General features: G+C 48.7%; 1 protein-coding gene across 3 annotated transcripts in view; it reads left to right on the forward strand.

Moving 5' to 3' along the window:
* The first annotated feature begins 216 nt into the window (after positions 1 to 216).
* Positions 217 to 16001, forward strand: part of RhoGAP68F (Rho GTPase activating protein at 68F) — a 230520-nt gene continuing 214735 nt past the window's right edge. The window contains exon 1 of one of the 3 annotated variants that reach the window (XM_075677914.1): positions 217 to 572. In XM_075677914.1, the coding sequence (XP_075534029.1) occupies positions 521 to 572 (52 nt within the window). In that variant the 5' untranslated portion in view covers positions 217 to 520. The remainder of the gene's footprint in view (positions 573 to 16001) is intronic. The other 2 variants (XM_075677915.1, XM_075677917.1) reach the window with 2 other exon arrangements.

Genomic DNA, 16001 nt, shown 5'->3' on the forward strand with positions numbered 1-16001 from the left:
ATTGTATTGCCTCCAAGATTGGCAACGGTATTTTGAATCCAGGAGGTCATAGTAACTTGCGTGCAGTATTACTTTGCGGTGGCGCTGTAAGAACACCTAGGAACCCCAGAAGGCACCTGTTAGGATTACAAGCAGCGCTAGGTTGTAATTGCATATGCCTTGTTTCTTAGCAGTGTGCGAAATGTGAACTAAGTTGTAGCTAAGTCAATGGGGCTAGATGTCACGCGGTAGGGAGAATTCGTGCGAACTCGGTGTGTGGATTGGGCTAGTCTGTCATCTCTGCAGTCTTCGGTTGCTTTTCCGACTCCGTTCGCTGTTTGCCCCACTGCGAACGTCGGCCGTGCAGCGAGGGGCTTACTCGCCAGCGGTGGTGCGTGTGTGTGTGTGTTTGCTGTTCTTGGCGTGCCCGCTGACTCTACAAGTTTCTCGAGTAGATACTGCGGTTTCCGGACGACACCGGCAGCTATGAAAGCCAGGCGTCGGGTGTTGGGATGCTGCGCCGTTTAAAACGGCGACGAGCATGGAAGACTCTCCGGCTCGCCTCAACGGGCGAAACCGTCGGCGGCTGTCAGGTGGGTTTCGCGCTTTTGCATATAGCCCCACCGATACCGCGCTAGGACTAAGCCGATTGAAACGTCCGCTTAACGTCGGATTAAACGCTTGGTTGGGAGCCTGATCCGGTGCGCCGGAATCCACCTCGCGAATTCCGCAGCAGCTTTCAACGTTCCGTTCCTTCGGGAGCGTGAAACGGTCGCATCAGGCGGATCAACCCGTCTACTTCCAAATGGCGTTCAAGCTACTGTGCGCGACTCTCGCAAACGACTTTCCGCTCGAATAAATTGTGTTGCGGGCTACGCTTGCAGAAACCACTGTACCGAAACCACAGCGATCTTTACCGAGAGTTTGCGAGTTGCGGATCGTACTTGCATCCCGTTGATTGCTTGCGCGATGTCTGCGCATATGTATGTCATCCTGGATACGGGAAGCCCCCGCAGATGACTACGAAGCCGCGATGACCCAAGTAGCAGTTGTCTGAAACAATCTCACCGTTATCTTCAAGTAGGTCACTGAAGCCCGATTCGACGCGAGATAATTGGGGGTGCCCGCTGACCCCGTCGCGTCGTTTGGACCTGGAAAGAAACAGCGAGACGGTGCTCTCCGCTTTCCCGCTATGTTCAAACAAGCTCACGCGCGACCGCCTCCGTTATCGCGTAGGCGACGCACATTCCTCAAGGATGAAACCGCCGGAAAAAGCGTTCGTCTTTGCGTGATTTGGGCGGGAACGGACGTGCATTCGGGCCTTCACGGAATACTTGGGCACGGCTTCGTGTCATTTTTATTTTATTTCATTACGGCGAGCCCCCTTCGTAAGACGCGCGGGAAAAACGGACGTCGAGAAAGCAAGGGTTGCTAGCAGGCGAAACAGACGCGATTGTTCTTCCAGCTGGCGTCGAGCTAAGCTGGCAAACGAAACTGTGAGAGGCTCGTTGATCGCCGTAGCGTGCTTGGCAGTATGCTTGCAGAGAGGCTTGCGCTGTCCGTTGCAGACGCCTTTTCTTTATAAGCTCCCAAGCACGTAAACCAAGCGCATACTTAGTGCTGCGGGGTTGCACATTTAGGCAGTGCTTTGGTGCGCGGCTAATTAATATTCAATAATTGCAAGACTTTAGAAGTGAGAGCAAGGCGGGAGAACATGCATGATGCCTTTCAGTTAATTTCATGAAACAGAAACAGCGCGGTTATGTACGTACACGTGCTTCGTTGATCGTGCTGTAATGGCTGGTTGCTGTTTCATTCCACTTTTTTTGCGTGCATATATTAGTATTAGTTTATTGATTGAATTATTCGGAGAAGTACAGTGGCCGTCGCGTCATGACCAGACGCATGGAAGCCCTTTGGTGTCAGCGATCGCGGCCGCGGTGCGGGCGACACGAGCCCCGCGCTGTTGAGTGACCGAGGCTCGCGAACTTCAGTCTCCGCGTACCCGCGCTTTGCCAGCTCTGTCCTGCAGCGTTGCAAAACAGGGGGGCCTATTCGGCAGGCACACCTCAGCAGCCATCACACAACGGCGTTCCTCGCAACGAACGACTGCCGATAGCGTGCCGCGGAATGTCGAGCTCGACATGGCCAAACGTGCATGCACAACGACTCGGGAAAAGGACATCAATTAGCTTTATTGGTCAGGCGGGCCAAAAGCTGCGACTGCAGCTTGACCAGAACCAGGCGGCCGTGGCAGGCTTTTTGTGGCGATGCATAGAAAACCACGCAACATGGTTACAACTAGTGCATAGTACAACGTCACACAGCAATGAACAACGCACGCACGCTACATGTATTGCAGTAGCAAAGTTCGTTGCTTTTCAATGACTACGCAAGTATCAATGAATCAGGCTTCTAAAAATGATGACATGTGGAATTATACAAGCAGCCGCTATAAGACTGCCTGCTTCATTGCGTTCATGGAGCTGTCGCAATGACTTTATGTCGAGCCTTGTTGAAGAAAGTAAAACTAGGCCGCAGAGTGTTTCTTTCTTTCTCAAAAAGTTTGCCCAACGGCATAAACTGTTAAATATATAGATGTAGGCCGGTTTCGGCGAGGTGCATAAATAGTGCTCGATGGTTGGTCCCACAGTCTTGCAGGACGAAGGGCCACTGGTAGCGCTGCCGGATCTGGTTTAGGCCAGTGCATGTCTGCAGCAGGCATTTGATTGTAGCTGCGAACGCTCGAGCTGAGCAATATGGGACGGTATCCACAGCAGCAGGCATTTGATTGTAGCTGCGAACGCTCGAGCTGAGCAATATGGGAAGGTATCCACAATTGACCCACTTAGGCGTGGCGAGGATGGGGTAAGTGGCGCCCCCACACCAAGTTTCTGCAACAGCACCTCCTCCACAAATTAAATGGTGCGGCGGAGAATCTCCTTGCTGTGGAGGACATCACTCTGGGGATTACTTGGAAAAAAGTGCCCCCAAAGTTGATGGCAGTTCACTGTGGGCAGTGTCAGCTTGTACGTGGGCAGAAATAGTGTCTTGGGGAATCCACTGTATCGTCTCTGCAGTCAGTTGGTGTACTTCGTCTGTATACCTTCCGAATCTTCTTTCAATATGCCTGTGCGTATTAATATAATCGATGTCAGCGGCGCTGAAGTAGCTGTCACCAAGTTTGTTGCGTCTCGTAGGGCCAAAAGTTTGGCACTGACAGATGGGACCGGAGTTGTCGGACGGCATGCTTAAGTGGCATTTATGGTTGGATGCCCTGGTGGATGTAACCAGTGGCGTAGCCAGAAATTTCTTTCGTGTGGGGGAGCTCACATTGTAGCTCGGCCTCCTCCTTATAGAATTTGTCGAGGGATCAAATACGTGAATAATACCTGCATTGCAATTGTCAAAGATGCTGCAAACGAATTTTTGAATGCTACGCATTGTCAAAACAAGTGAAATATGTATTTTCTCATAAAATAATATACTCATATATCCCAAAAATTGTGCCCGAAATAACTGATAAAGATGTTTCCATGTTTTGTGTTTATTTAATAAAGAAAATATCACACAAACTTTATAACTATATCAATTTGAAACCAGCAAAGCAGTGCATGCCGCTGATAGGAAAAATGTAAAGACCGTGATATGAAGAAGTCGAGGGCAAATACTTTAACGAAACTTTGTCAGTCGAGAACCTTGTTTACATTTTTGTGCATATGCAGTGGCCACGGTAAAATCTGAATGACGCTGTCCTTCGTTCCAATGTATTGCACAGGTAGAGCTGTCAACGGTCATGTATAGTGAGTAATTGCATTGAAAGTATAGTTGCAACAGCGAGTATATATAGAAAGCAGGAGTTCTGCAAGACATACGAAGGCGAATAAGATGAAAGTGAGCCAATGCGAATATATGACAAACGGGGCACCTTATTTAAGAGTAGTCTCCATGAGCATTGAGACATTTGTCCCACTGACTAACGAGTTGCGTGATTCCCGTGTCCTAAAGCTCCGTGGGTTGCTGCTTCAGAAAGTCTGTAACTGACTCCTTCCCGTCATCATCCGACAGGAATCTGGCTCCCTTGAGCTGTTTTTTTTTTTTCAATTGCCCCAAATTGTGAAAGTCGCAAGGCGACTGGTCTGCGCTATATGGCGGATGTTTCAGTGTTTCCCACTTGAACATTGCCAGTTTTGTGTTAACCACATAAACAACGTGGAGACGGGCATCGTTGTGGAACAAGGTGACCCCATTCGTCTATTTTCCACGTCATTTGTTCTTGATTGCGACACGCAGCCAATCTGGTATTTCACAATGCTGGAAACGATTGACAGTCTCTCCAGGTTTAGCACATTTGATCAGTAATGGCCCCCTGACGATCAAAAAAAGAAGTGAACACCTTTCCGCCGGAAATGAGGGCCTTTTCTTTCTTTGGGGCGGGGTGGGGTGAAATCGAATGTTTCCACTGTATGCATTGCCGTCGTGTTTCGGGCTCCTAATAGTGGCCCCATGATTCGTCCCCACTGACAATTGCAGCCAAGTTGTCACCCTCATTGTGATACCGGATCAGATGAGTCAAGGCAGTGCCAAACTTCTCCGTTTTCTGGCGGTGGTTCAAAATCTTGGGCATCGATTGCGTATACAAGAACCGGTAACGAAGTTGTTCATGAATTATGGTGTGAGCCGAACCATGACTGATGTTCACATGCTCTGCCAGTTCATCGATGCTTATCCTCTGTTCTTGTCCAATCAGCTCATCAACCTTTGCAAGTGCGTTGGGGGTGATTGCACGGTAGCTTTGGCCCGGTCTTGGACTGTCTTTGGAACTATCACGCCCTTCTTTGAACCGTTCGCTCCAGTGCTTCACAGTGGCAAATGAAATGCTATGTTCAACATGCATGGCAGCCATACGGCGACTAATTTCTTTTTGGGAAACACTTTCAGCTGTAAAAAAACGTCACGCCACCACGCTGTTCAACTTTTGGAGCATCCATTATATCACGCAACAATGTTCAACCAAGTGTGTGAGAGCATTCAAGAGCATTTATCCTCACACCTGCGTGTCACTTTTGTAAATGAGAAATGCCTGTGTGCTACGCGCATTCCTCACAGATAATGAAACAAACCATTGTTGCGCGGGGTGGGTTGGCTCACTTTCATTTGACTCACCCTTGTACATTGTAAATGTGAAAGTACAATGGAATGTACAAGTGTGAAGACACAGCTTGATAAAGGGCAAAAAAGTGTCACTGGAGAGAAAGTTCGCTGCATGTATACGCAAAACCACGCAACAAGATATTTAAATATATGTATAAGTCTCCAATAAATCTACATATCTAAGAAAAAGTCACTGTATATAATACCTCAAACAAGGCAAATAAATATGTTGGGCAATCACAGACCACAGAATCCTAAGGCCCCCCCCCCCACTACTTCCACTCCCCCTGACGTATCGCGAGAAGGAAGGCAGCGCGCTTCCTCCCCACTTTTCTCCCTTGCGCACACAAGAGTGAGCCACCATCATCGGCTCATCCATGCCACTCCCTACGTGAAAAAAAAAAAGAAAAATGTTGATATTCTTTTCTGCGACATGACGGCACAAATGAACCACCACGACACTTCGTCTCATCGCACCTCGCTGCGTGCTTTGTCAACTTGTCAGATAGTGTGCTGATTTGGCTTGTCTCATTGTATGGTCCAGTGTACGACTTTAGAAATGTTTACGCGCCTTTGGCGTCAAATGTTTATAACTACATTATACCCACAAAGTTCCAGAATTCAAAATCTAAAGCATGACCTTAAAATGTCAATGCATCTTTCCTATGAAAAGTTTATGAGAACGTTATGCCCATAAAGTTTCGGAATTGGAATCCATGCACTCCGTAGATTACGTGCCTCTGCAAGATGCCGCGATGAGCCCGCTCGCCATCAAAACGCCCTTGAAACTTTGTGCTAGTATGGAGATCCTTGTGTTATGCGACTCCCAGTGCATGGGCGTTGCCGTGAAATCCAGCCCGAGTTTGCAATGTTCGCACTGAAAGGTCTTTTCAAGCGTGAAAAAGACATTCTAAACAAAATCCAGAATGATTTTTGTCACCGGTGTTGTTTTGGTCAACGGTGCATGATGGCACGAAACAATTCCGTCCGGGTTCGTGAGTGAGGGAGGGCTCGAGTGCCTTCCGTTAGATGCTCCGCAGTGTGGTGGTGATGAACAATGACTGACCGCCGAGCAGCTGTACGTGTAAGTGTTAATTGGTGCGGTGACCAGTGTTGCCTACCGAGCCTGGCGGGCCAACCAAGATTATGCCCGAGGGGGCGTCACATGCTTGTTACACCCCCTTACCCCCAGTTTGTTTGTTAAATAAAAGAAACAAACATCCATGTTCAGGGCATAAGGCTCTGCCTCCGTCCTAGCCACGTCGACGGTGCCTGCTACCCAGACGAGTAATGCTCCGGTGGCTTCCGCCGTTGAGTACTCCACCTGGGAACTGGTGTTGACAGGCTGGGTGTGGCAATGCCGGGTGCTGCCTGAGCCAGCCTTGCTCCATCCGGAGGATGCGCAGTGGTCGGCCTTGTGAGTGGTGCTGGGCTCGACACCGGCCCCAATGGGCGCCACACCATTGGCAACGCTTGCTGCCTCCGAGGTGGGCGGTGCTCCGCTGGAAGCGACTGGTGTTGCCACTAGTCCTCCTGCGGGCTGGAACTCTGAAGTGGCAGGTCCCGAGACGAGGCCTAACATGTTCGGCATGTCTGTGCCAGGTGGCCCCGTCTGGCATGCGGATGAACAGCAATGAGGTGCTGGCAGGAGACGCCACGTGTCTGGCGGACCAGGGTGGGCCAGGACGGAAGTTCCTGGTGAAAACTGGAGCTCCCGACTCCGGCAAAGGCCTGGGATGGCATCCTCGGTCAGCAGCCAGCTTCTGCTTCAGCTTGTTCAGGAGCACTGTGAATCGGAGGTCCGGGTGCAAGACGTCCAAGGGTGTCTTGACCATCCGACATCGTGGGGCGAGGTCTGGTACTGAAACAGTATCCGCGTAATCAGCGTCCGGAAATCCCCAGTCTGGCTCTTCTTGAGCTTGTCCTTGACGGTTTGAACCACCCGCTCGGCTGCACCATTTGAAGCAGGGTGGTATGGTGGAACCATCATCCGGCGGATTCCGTTCTTCGTCAGCCAGGCCAGGTACTCTCCACTGGCAAAAGCAGGACCATTGTCGGACACGATGACGTCTGGCAACCCCTGGGCGGCAAAGACCTGTTGTAGCGCTGCAGTGGTCGCGCTTGTTGATTGAGTGGTGACAGGTAGAACTTCCACCCACTTCGAAAAGGCATCCACCACCACCAGCAAGTAATGGCCCTTGAAGGGCCCCTCAAAATCCACATGCAGGCGGGACCAGGGTCTCCGGGGGAATGGCCAGGGGGTGATTTTCACATGACGCGAGGCCCACTGATGCTCCTGGCAGATTTGGCAGCTCTGCACCATGTGAGCGATGTCCTGGTCCTGGCCAGACCACCAAACATGGGACCAGGCCACCATCTTGGTTTTTTCCACTCCAGGATGACCTGCGTGCAGCAACTGCAGGACCCTAGACCGGAGTCTTTGTGGGATCACCACCCTGGAACCCCACAGTAGGCAGCCCTGCTGCAAGCTCAGCTCGGCAGCCTTGTGGCTGTAGGGCTGCTAGATCAATTCCTCCCCACGAGATACCGTCTTGACTACCTGAGACAGGACTGGGTCCCGGCTGGTCACCTGCGATACTGCAGATCTGGAGAGCACCTCCGGGTACGCAAGCTCCAGCATGAACACTTCAGCAGGTTCTGGATCAGCATCAGGCTTCTCAGGCAGGGGCAGGCGGCTCAGGGCATCAGCAGGTCCCAGGGCCTTTCCTGGACGATAAACCAGCTGGTAGCTGTAAGCTGCCAGCCTCAAGGCCCAGCGTACCACTCGAGATGCCTGCAGAGGAACTGCCTTGTCAGGCCCCAGCAGCCCCAACAGCGGCTTGTGGTCCGTGACCGCCTCGACCTTCTGGCCCCACAGATACTGGTGGAAGCGTTTGACACCGAACATGAGGGCCAAACCTTCCTTGTCCAGCTGGCTGTAACGTTGCTTTGCAGCATGAAGCCGACGAGAAGCACACGACGGGGCGTTGTTGGCTGTTCCTGGCCGTTCCTGGATGGCTCCCACACAGTGCGGCGACGCATCTACGATCAGGGCAACAGGCTTGGCAGGATCGAAGTGTACTAGCACTGGAGCCTTCGTGATTAGCTCCTTGCTGCGCAGGAAAGCCCGGTCCTGCTCCTTCTTCCAGACCCATTGCCGACCATCTCGAAGCAGAAGATGCTCCGATAGGTTTGGCAGAAAACTCCTGTAGAAGTTGATGAGGCCGAGGTAGCTCTGAAGCTCCTTTTTGTTCTTGGGCTTAGGTGCCTTGAGCACCGTATCAACTTTGCGGGGAGCCGGGGCTAGGCCAGCCTAGGAAATGACATGTCCCAAGTACTAGAGGCCAAGAAAATGCGCTTTCCCAGCTTGAGCTTAAAGCCGGCATCCTGCAGCCATGCCAGGACGTTGTGCAGGTTCAGCAGGTGGTCCCCGTCATTGCTGCCAGTAACTAGGATGTCATCCAAGTACACCGCCACGTGCCTCATGCCCCTGAAGGGGTTATCCATCTCCCTCTGTAATATGGCTGGGGCCAGGCACGTACCCAAGGGAGCGCCCGGGGGGCCTGGTCCTCCCCCCCCCCCCGAAATTATGATGCATGACCCCCCCCTCCCCGCCCACGCCACCACTTCTCCCACGCATACCTAAAGCGCCGCCAAATCAGTGTTGAAACTTGACAGCTATTCGGCGGTTCAACATTTTGCTGCCTTTTTCACTCCTTTTGGATAGTGGTAGTTATCAGCATCTCCCGGAGTGTGAAGGCCAGTTTCCTCATTGATTCGGTGCCCACGCGATTAACTCGAGATGCATTCAGTTGTCACCGTCTTTTCGACGGTCACCCGCATCGCTGTTGCTTCGTTAGTTCAACCTTCTTTGTTTAGACTTATCCGGGGACCAGGAAAGGGATTCGGTTCGTGGTCAGCTGGTGTGTATGCTCGTGGAATGAGTTGCAGCCAGAGAAAACGCCAATTGTGTTTAACTTTTCCTTTTGTTTCATTATTTCCTCTAATAGCGGCTCACCGCGACGCTGACAGATTCTCGGAACCATATACCCGCGATATGGTTCAGAGCATAAGGTGGAAAATAAAATAATAAGAAATGGCATCTATCATCAAACCGTACAATAACCCTTAAACTCATGGGAAATATGACTGTCACCCGTTAACTCGTCTGGATTTTCGCTAATTGTAGAGCTCTTCTTGTGCAAAATTGCCGACTGGAAACAATAGTCGCAAGGAGTTGAGAAATGAGGCGATCTACTAAGGGAGACAGCCAAGACAACAGCCAAACAGGAAGGGAAAGCGAAAATTATCAAATTTAACCATTGTTTATGAAAATATTTATGGATCAACATCTTCTTATTTAAAAAGGAAGTAGAACTGAAAAAGGAAGTGGAGAACAGTTCCATGTATTTTGTATGACGCTTCTACTGTTATCATTCGAGCCACCTAACGTAGCCACTTCTCTGCTGTGGTTATGTAGGTGTTTTTCTAATCTTCCGTGGTGGGCGTAGTACGTCTAGAATCGCAGCATCCTGTGCCCTATGCGGTTATATGGGTCTGGTAGCCACGCATCGTTACGTAACTTCTCAAATAACAATATGAGTCGGTTGTGGCACTTCGCTTCGTAGAGCATACAAGAGGGATTCAAAAGAACTGTGATTGTTCCCTAAATATATATTTCTCGAATTCTTCCAGAGCTAATTAAAAATGCTGCTATAGTTGGATACAAATTAAGTCTGCAGTGAAGCCCCGCCCACGCCCTCATAACCGCCAGCTACTGTTCCTCCGCGAGGATGCAAATAATTCGTACTTCAAACATTTACTGTTACCGAAATAAGGCGGTAACCACAAAAATAAAATTATTAGCACATAATTTTATACCTTCTGCCTCGCCTATTATAGTGGAATGGCCGAAGCCTAATTCTTTATTGAACTGAAATAACATGCTTGGTTTGCTGCAACTATTTATTGTCAAGTTTCACTTCAGTTGGCAGTGAAGTTTCATGAGTAAAACTGGTTCAGCAGTGAAATGAATGGCACCACAGACTTTTGAAGAGTGAAACGCTCAGACTCCGTACAATTTGTCCATGTCTGTTGCACACCTCATTGCTTCCGCCAATGAAAAGACTTTTCAAGAATAGCAGACGCTTTAGAGGTATCAAGTACGACGCCATTTTGAAAAGGCTACATGATGACGATTTTGTTTGATTCTGTGATTGACTGGCGAAGTAACGCAACTCTGCGTGGTTTGTGTGCCTTGATTGCCAACTGCTGTTTTTTTTAAGTTGTATTCCACTAAAGTAAACTTTATTTTACACTTTGGCTTCTTTACTTCTTCTTGGCAGTGTTCTTCCTGCGCTTCTTTCCTGCGCAAGTCCATTTGACGTAGTACCTTGTTTGCCAAGTAAAGGAGAGGTGTATCGCACAGGTGTACCTGTAAAATACACCTTATTTTGTTTCTTTTTTGTGGGTTTACGCGTTTTTATGGCAAATGGTAGACATTATTCACATTTGCACTAGTAAAATACCCCACCCTCTCATTTGCATATAAGTTACCTTGGGTTGCCCCCCCCCCTCCCCCCCCAAAATCCTGGGTACGTGCCTGGCTGGGGCTGAGGCCACGCCAAAGGGTACGATGGGACTGGTAATCTGCCACTCTGGTACGATGGGAGCGGCCCATTCAGACGTCTTGACGGGTACGAGGATGCCCTCTCGCTGTAACCGTTGCAGCTCCTGGATGACCCCGTCCTTCAGGGCGAACGGCAGTGGGCGAGGCTTGAAAAAAACGTGGCTGGGCTCCCTCAGGTACATAGATGCCAGCTGTTATGCCGGCGAATGTGTCCACCCCTGGCTGGAACAGAGACTTGAACTCAGTCAGGAGGCTGGGGACATCTTTCGCAACATGCAAGCTGGCTTTCTGGCACTCTGGCAGACGAACGCCCAGTGCATGAATCCAGTTTCGGCCCAGCAGTGTTGGCGACGACCCCTTGGTTAAGTAAAGGGGTAGGGTTGCCTCCCTGTCGGCAAAGTGAACGTTGACCTGTGCTTGACCCTGGACCTGGGAGAGGTGCCCGGAGGAGCTGCGCAGCATCACGCCCTATGCCTTGACGGACACGCTGGGGAAAGTACGCTTGAAGAGTTTCCCAGCCATTGCAGACAAGCTGGCCCCTGTGTTGAGCTCCATGGAAATGGGGTGCCCACAGACTCCGATGGTCAGCATGTACGGCGGCACAGACGACGGAACAAAGCCTGTGTGCCACATGTAGAAAATCGGCGGGTCCTCGGCCACGACGTGGAGCCTGGCCACAGAAGAACTTGAGTCTGCTGCCGCATGCCCCCGCCGCATACCCTTGTGACGGCAACCCTGGCCGTGGGCTTGTGTGGTGCCTGGGCTTGAACCAGGCTGCTGCTGCTGTCCATTGTTCGTCCTCCCCCTTCGGTATAGCCATGCCAGGTGCCAAGTTTTCCCGCATGTGAAGCCTTGTGCTTGAGGGAACTGGTACAGTGAAGGGGAGTGGGCATCACCACAGCGACTGCAGTTACTGCCCGTTGTTGCCAACTTGTTGACCGCCACTTCTGCCGATGGTGAGCCAGTCGCCCGGGCAATCTTGCCTGTATCCTTGTAGGCAACTTCCATCGCCAGCACTGTCTTCACGGCGTCATCCAGCGAGGGGTCGGGAAGCTCCGGGAGTCGCGTCCGCAGACGAAACCGTCTTAGAGCAGCGAGTCCAGTTGGTCCCCGAAAACGCAGGCACTCGCTAACCCTTGTAGCGCAGCAACGAACTGCCTGAGGGTCTCTCCTTCCTGGTGGCTCCAGTTAAAGCGGAAACGTTCCTGGATGGTGCTGGGTTGAAATGCGAGTGCAGTATGGCAAGCAGCTGACCCAGCGTCTTAACATGCGGCGGGGCTGGCTTGAGAAGGTCGAGCAGGAGACTGAAGACGCGGGTCTCACAGCTGGCCAGGAAAATGTCCCGCTGTTTGGTCTCGGGGGTATCGTTTGCCCGGAAGAACATGTGGACTTGCACCTCGTAAACTGGCCAGGTGGACCTATCTCCCTCGAACGGCTCAAGCCTTCCGTACAGCGGCGTGGCGGCAGTAACAGGGGGCGGTGTTTCGCCGCTCGCGGCGGCGTAGCACGATCCGTGGGTACTCATCGCCAGTGTCTCGATCCATCCGGATTCGTTAACAAAGGAGGGCTCGAGGCACCCCCCGATAGATAAACGCTCCGCAGCATGGTGGTGATGAACTATTTATTTTTATTTTTTATTTATTCAGAATACCCCTAAAGGCCCTCTCGCAGGAGGGTATTACATAGGGGGGGCGGTGCAGTAACGCATACAGATGTAATAAGTGATTAGTAAACTGAAAACAAAAATTGGGGACTGATAAACAATAATCACAAAAGATAATAATACAAGACGATTAAGATTATTGTGGTAGTAAAAATAATCAGAAGTGAACAAGGAGAATACGTATCACAAACACACGAAAAATGGAGGGTAATTTGAGTCATAGAAAGCACTCAGACCAATAATGTATAACAAATCAGTAAACAATACAAAACGTAAACTTAACAGAAAAAGGCAAAACACCGCAATAAAAATAGGAACAATAACCAAAACAATATGCATGTTCATAGAGGACAAGAACATCTTTTAACATCATTCTTAGCGGGAAAAAAATGGGGGTGGGACATGACACAAGAAAGGTTTATGCACTTTCATTAAGGATTAGAAGTTTCTGAAATTCATTTATGTCGGTGACGGTTGCGATGTGTGATGGCAAGCTATTCCACTCGGTTATGGTGCGCGGTATGAATGATCTGGCATAAGTTAGTGTGCGACACGTGAAGCGTTCGATTTTAAAAGGGTGATCACGGCGGGGAAAAATGGCAGGGGGTGGCCTAAAGAAGTCCTCGCGAAGTGATGCATGATGGTAAAGCTTATGAAGAAGTGATAAGCGAGCGATTTTACGCCGACATGATAACACATGCAGTTCAGCACGATTCTTCAATGAAGTGATGCTGGTGTGACGTGAATAATCCGAAAAAATAAAACGCACAGCACGGTTCTGCAGGGCTTCGATGTTTTTAATATTGTAGACTTGATCGGGATCCCAAATGGCTGAGGCATATTCTATTTTAGGACGGATTAAAGTTATATAAGCCTGTTTACGTAAGTGCGATGGGGTATGTTTCAAGTTACGTTTAAGAAACCCAAGTGAGCGGTTTGCTGAAGCAAGGGTGACGTTAATATGGTAATTCCAGGACAGGTCAGACTGAAAGTTAACTCCAAGATATTTGTACGTGGTCGTAAGTTCCACTGAAGTATTATTTAGCAAGTAAGAGGTTGGAATTCGAGAAGCTTTTTTAGAGAAAGACATCACTTTAGTTTTTGAAGGATTTAGTGTCATTAGCCAAGTTGTGCACCACGAAGTTAAGGAGTCAAGGTCAGATTGTAGCGATTGGCGGTCAGCTTCAGAAGAGATGTTGCGGTAAATAACACAATCATCAGCGAATAGCCTAACTCTAGATTTGAGGGACGAGGGTAAGTCATTTATATAAATTAGGAAAAGCAATGGACCGAGCACACTTCCTTGAGGAACACCGGATGAGACTGGGACGAAAGGAGAGTCAAAGTTATTGACGGACGTGAACTGTTGTCTATTAGAGAGGAAGGCTTGCACCCATGCCAGAACAAGTGGGTGAATATTAAGATGTCTAAGTTTTAGTAAGAGCCGGTGGTGAGGAACTCGATCGAACGCTTTTGAGAAGTCAAGGAATATGGCGTAAATTTGGATGCCGGCGTCCAATGATGAGTGTAAATCCTGAGTAAATCCTGCAAGTTGTGTTTCACATGAGAAGCCCTTGCGAAAACCGTGCTGGTATTTGAAGATGATATTGTGTTGCTCTAAATATGTAATTACTTGTGAGTGTATAATGTGTTCCAAGAGTTTACAGATGGTACTAGTTAAAGATATAGGTCTGTAGTTAAGTGGGGACGAGCGATCCCCTGATTTAAATATGGGCACTACTTTTGCTATTAGCCAGTCCTGAGGAATTGTGCCTGACGACATTGATAGAGAGAAGATGGCTGCCAAGCAACGATAGATACCAGAAGAAATATGTTTAAGTATTTTGTTGTTGAAGCCATTATGATCAGATGAAGATGACGTTTTTAATTTACCAAGTAGAGATAAAATACCAGCTTCATCAATAATTATTTCAGTCATATTAATACCGGAAACAACATCAATGCTAGGGCATGTAGTAATATCCTCAAGAGTAAAAACTGTTGAGAATGAGTCATTTAATAACTTAGCACATTCGGATTCAGTAACAGGAGAACCATTGGTATTAGCAAGAGTTACATCGGGGTGGTTGCTGGGATTTATTGTGCGCCAAAAGCGCCGAGGGTTATTTATTAGCAAAGATGGCAAATCACGACTGAAAAAGCGACGACGAGTAGTTTTTAAAAGTTGTTGATATTCCTTGTCACACTTTTTATAGCGACAACATGAAGCTGATAGTCTGTTTTTGTCTGCCATTCTAAAAAGTCGTTTCTTTTTATTATTAAGTCGACGTAATTGCTGATTGAACCATGGAGAAATGTTGCTTGTTTTGATGGTCATAACTGGAATGTATTTGTTAATTAAGTTTGAGAGAGTATGTTTAAAAAGGTTCCAGTTATCTTCAATGGAACGTGACAAGTAGGAGTCTAAAAAATGGTCCGTGAAATGGGATAATTCGATACATATTGCATCAAAATTGGCTCGCTTATAGCACCTTATACACTTTTCAGCAACTCTCTTTTGGTTAAGTGAACAAGTTAAGCTTCCAGTAATTATGTCATGATCAGAAAGACCATCGAGATGGGCTATGTCAGTAAACAGGTCAGGTCGAGAAGTTAAAATTAGGTCAAGAATATTTGCGCATGTGCTCGAGCAACGTGTAGGTTTTTCGATAAGCTGGCACAACGAAAAATCAAGGCAAGAATCAAGAAATTCCTGTGCCTGAGTATCGTTGGCTGAAACAGATAGTGTAGACCATTGAATATTGGGATAGTTGAAGTCTCCGAAGATTAAAAGAACCGCATTTGGAAACCTCCCGCATATTTCAACAACAACGCGATGAAATTCCCCTTCGAAGGTCGCATTCATGTCCGGGGGGCGATAAAAAATACCAACAATGAGGTCAGTGGAACCAAGCTTCAGGGACACAAATACGCTTTCAAGAAATGAGTTGACAAAGATAGGTATAGCAAAGAAATCTTTTGAAATTCCAATAAGCACACCCCCGCCTCTTCGATCCTTTCTATCGCAGCGAAAAAAGTTAAAATCTACTTGACTGACAAGAATATTATTATCGGAAACAGTATCGTTGAGCCACGTTTCTGTTAGTGCGATGATGGAAGGCGAACTTGAGTCGATAATTGAAGATAGTTCAATACTTTTAGAAAGAACACTTCTGATAAAGTAACTATGACTGACCACCGAGCAGCTGTGCGCGTCGGTGTTTATAGGTGCGGGGACCAATGTTGCCTACTGAGCCTGGCAGGCCACCGAGCCTGGCAGGCCACCGAGCCTGGTGGGCCAATGAAGATTATGCCCGAGGGGCAGCACATGTTTGTTACAGATTTGGCTTGTCTCATTGTATGGTCCGATGTACGACTTTAGAAATGTTAATGCACCTTTGGCGTCAAATGTTTATAACAACATTATACCCACAAAGTTCCGGAATCGAAAATCTAAAGCACGACCTTGGAAATGTCAATACATTTTTCCCATGAGATGCCGCGACGAGCCCGCTCGCAATCAAAACGTCCTTGAAACTTTGTGCTTGTATGGAGCTCCTTGCGTTATGTGACTCC

Source organism: Dermacentor variabilis, unplaced genomic scaffold, assembly GCF_050947875.1.
Source record: "Dermacentor variabilis isolate Ectoservices unplaced genomic scaffold, ASM5094787v1 scaffold_14, whole genome shotgun sequence".
NCBI lineage: Eukaryota > Metazoa > Arthropoda > Arachnida > Ixodida > Ixodidae > Dermacentor > Dermacentor variabilis.